Below are 3,288 nucleotides of genomic sequence, written 5' to 3'. Positions count from 1 at the left end.
GGGGGGGGGGCTCTGAAGAATGTAGAGAGGTGAACCGGGGTAGAGGAAAACCTGTATAATATCATATAAATTACTTCCCAAAAGCCCAACTACAAGCCAAGAGTTTCTTCTATATTTGGATGGAGGGGTGAGAGGCGTTTAGAACCATCGCCAGCTTTCCATTGTTAGTAAATGGATCCGAGATTAAAGAGCCACAACACGAGTTATGAGTCCGGATACAAATCTATTACAATGTAAAATCAGGTGAAAGACTATACAAAGAATCCAACGCGTTTCCAGGGCCAATACTCGCCCCTTCATCACAGCTTTAATAGGAAACAATGTACACAGACTGATGATACAATGTATACAGACTGATGATACAATGTATATGGTATAGTAACCAGTTGAGTGATGAAACCCCAGTGTTTGCCAGCAGTTATTTGCACAGCCTGTGGCTAATATAGTGTATACATTGTTTCCTATTGATGAAGTGGTGAGTATTGGCCCTGGAAACGCGTTGGCTTCTTTCACCTGATTTTACATTGGAATAGATTTGTATCTGGACTATTAACTCGTGGTGCGACGCTTCAATCTCAGATCCATTTATAGATCCAAGGTAACTGTGGGAATCCTTTGGTGTGTAGAAGAGGCCATCCCAAAATCCAGACACCCCTTATAAACACCACTACTAGATGATTGGACAATAACACCAACAGTAGGATTCCGGGGTTTATGGCCTTACCAATCCTACCCTCCCCCAAAGCTTTCTTGCAGCACTGGGAGTCCCTTGGGGTCAAATTCCGGCCAGGACACTCTCTGCATGGAGTTTGCATGTCCTCCCTGTGCTGTGTGGGTTTCCTCCGGGTACTCCGGTTTCCTCCCACACTCCAAAGACACGCTGGAAGGTTAATTGGCTCCTCTCTAAAAAAAAAAGAAAATTGGCCCTCTATGTATGTATGTGAGATAGGAACATTAGATTGTAAGCCCCTTGAGGGCGGGGACTGATGTGAATGTGTAGTATGTAAAGTGCTGCGTAAATTGTCGGCGTTATATAAACACCTGTAATAAATAAATAAAACTGACTGAAATGCAAATGGAGCCTTCACCGTCTACTGATCATTAAAGCTCAGTGCACACTCGCCCTAATCAGCATTGCTCAACTAGACTGCTGGGCATTCAGCCTGAGCCTGATGAACAGGGTGGTGGTAGGTTGTCTGCTCATGGCCTGGATTCAAGTTTGTCTGACTGTTCACGCCCTGGATTATTTCTGTCAATTGCTTGGATTGCATTTGCAGTGTGCTCACCCTGATCCTCAGGCTGTTACCTCGGCTACTGTCAGCCTGTGTTCTGTCTGCCCGTCTGGATCAGTCTGCACAGCTCTATCAGCCTGTGCTCTGTCTGCCCGTCTGGATCAGTCTGCACCCGCTCTATCAGCCTGTGCTCTGTCTGCCCGTCTGGATCAGTCTGCACCCGCTCTATCAGCCTGTGCTCTGTCTGCCCGTCTAGATCAGTCTGCACCCGCTCTATCAGCCTGTGCTCTGTCTGCCCGTCCGGATCAGTCTGCACCCGATCTGACCATCAGCCTGTGTTCTGTCTGCCCGTCCGGATCAGTCTGCACCCGCTCTATCAGCCTGTGCTCTGTCTGCCCGTCTGGATCAGTCTGCACCCGCTCTATCAGCCTGTGCTCTGTCTGCCCGTCTGGATCAGTCTGCACCCGATCTGACCATCAGCCTGCTGACTTTGCAACTATCTGACTGTGGACACCACCCCTGTCCTGCCTGTTAGTTGCCCCTTCCCCCCTGGTGACACAACAAGTCCAACGAACTCCATGACAGAGTTAACCCCCGTGTTTTATAGATAGGCTTCTTTCTGTGATGGAAGTTTTATCAGAAAAGTCCGCTACAAAGCTCCCCCTCGCCGCCGCCTGCCTCGCGGCGGCAACGCACGGTCCGGTAATAACAGGCGATGATTGCAATATCTGGCCCTCCTTTTGTTACCTCTTTAATGGCAGCCATCTTGATTGTTTCGTAGTAATGCAGAGGGGCGTTAGGGAGATTCATGTCATAGCCAAACCCGGCCACGGCCACCTCGTCACAGTTGTGAAGTGCCATCGTAATCGCCACGCTGCCCAGGGTCGGAATGTTCTGCGCATGGGAAAGAGAGACAAGTAAGGAGCCGTGTATATGGAGGCACATGTGAAGTATTTACAAAGACTTCATCAGATATACATGTAAAAAAAGATCAGCTCAAAGCACTTGCATGCCCTTCTCTATGGGTTATCTTCTTCCTAGCAGGGTAGAAGGGTTCTTCGTTGGGTTTCCACATTGACATGGACACTGTTTGTTGGCTTTCCAGTGGCAGGGTCCTTTCAAGCTCCGGGAGTGATGACATCACTAAAAGGTGAGCGGCGAGCATGGACATAGACTGCAGCGCTGGACTGACCGGTCCTCACTCCAGGGAGTTAGGCGAGTATAACAAACTCTTCTGAAGTTATGTATCATTGTAGTGACTGGTAAATGGATGGAAGTGGTGGGAGGGGGGTAGAGCTTGGCCCAGAGGTGGGCTTTATATATATTTATGTACGTAGGGGCAGGGGCAGCCAAACTTGCTCATTACTAGGGAAGTTTTGGGGTGCTATTTTGGCTAAAATCCATTGGAGTCAATAGTGAAGGTGAATGCAAAGTGTTTTTTTTGGTGGTTTTAAAGGGTGCATTTGGCTTTAAATGACTCATGAGCATCAGTGAAGTCCCTCTTACAATGGAATGTTAGGCTAAATGATTGCTTTACATTCTACACTGTGCTCTGTTTCTCTAAAAAAAAAAGTTCCAGTTTAATTCTACTTCCGGCCTGACACAGAAAGCCGCCGCGCCGAATTGCGGCATCTACAAAAATTCTTGCCAAAATTTCCAGTACAAAATTGGAGAAAAGGTCTATGAATTGGAGCTGGCACCTGCCCTACAGCGATGGCTGGGATACTTTCCGATGTAAGAAGGTGAAATGAGCAGGTCAATGGCCCAGAACGTCTCCTCTATAATAATTCATTCGGCCCCTTTACTAAACGGGCCCCCACGTAGCCCCCGCCGAGCGGGTTGGGTGTACAGTGACCGATGAAGGCTATTTGTGAAGTGATGGATTGTCCTCCCTCCGCCGGCCCTGTGATTGTGATCTAATGGCTCGGGGAAGATTAATATGATTATCTGCGCTGCCTGGCTGGCTTGCTGGGATAAGTGAATGAGATGCGGAGTTAGTTATCTGTCTGCCTGGGGCTCATCGGCAGCTTTGCATGGTGACATATGGCCGATTAAT

The 3,288-nt window shown here is 48.3% G+C and overlaps 1 protein-coding gene across 4 annotated transcripts in view; it reads right to left on the bottom strand.

Moving 5' to 3' along the window:
* The window catches only part of ST3GAL3 (ST3 beta-galactoside alpha-2,3-sialyltransferase 3), a 239,790-nt gene that overhangs the window by 6,765 nt on the left and 229,737 nt on the right, over positions 1–3,288 (bottom strand). For all 4 annotated transcript variants that reach the window (XM_018558973.1, XM_018558971.1, XM_018558974.1 and 1 more), the window contains one exon: positions 1,980–2,126. In XM_018558973.1, the coding sequence (XP_018414475.1) occupies positions 1,980–2,126 (147 nt within the window). The remainder of the gene's footprint in view (positions 1–1,979; positions 2,127–3,288) is intronic.

Source organism: Nanorana parkeri, unplaced genomic scaffold (genome assembly GCF_000935625.1).
Source record: "Nanorana parkeri isolate BGI_ZX_2015 unplaced genomic scaffold, ASM93562v1 scaffold371, whole genome shotgun sequence".
In the NCBI taxonomy this organism is placed as follows: domain Eukaryota; kingdom Metazoa; phylum Chordata; class Amphibia; order Anura; family Dicroglossidae; genus Nanorana; species Nanorana parkeri.
Note: the sequence above shows the minus strand (reverse complement) of the source record. Positions and strands in the feature narration are given on the sequence as shown.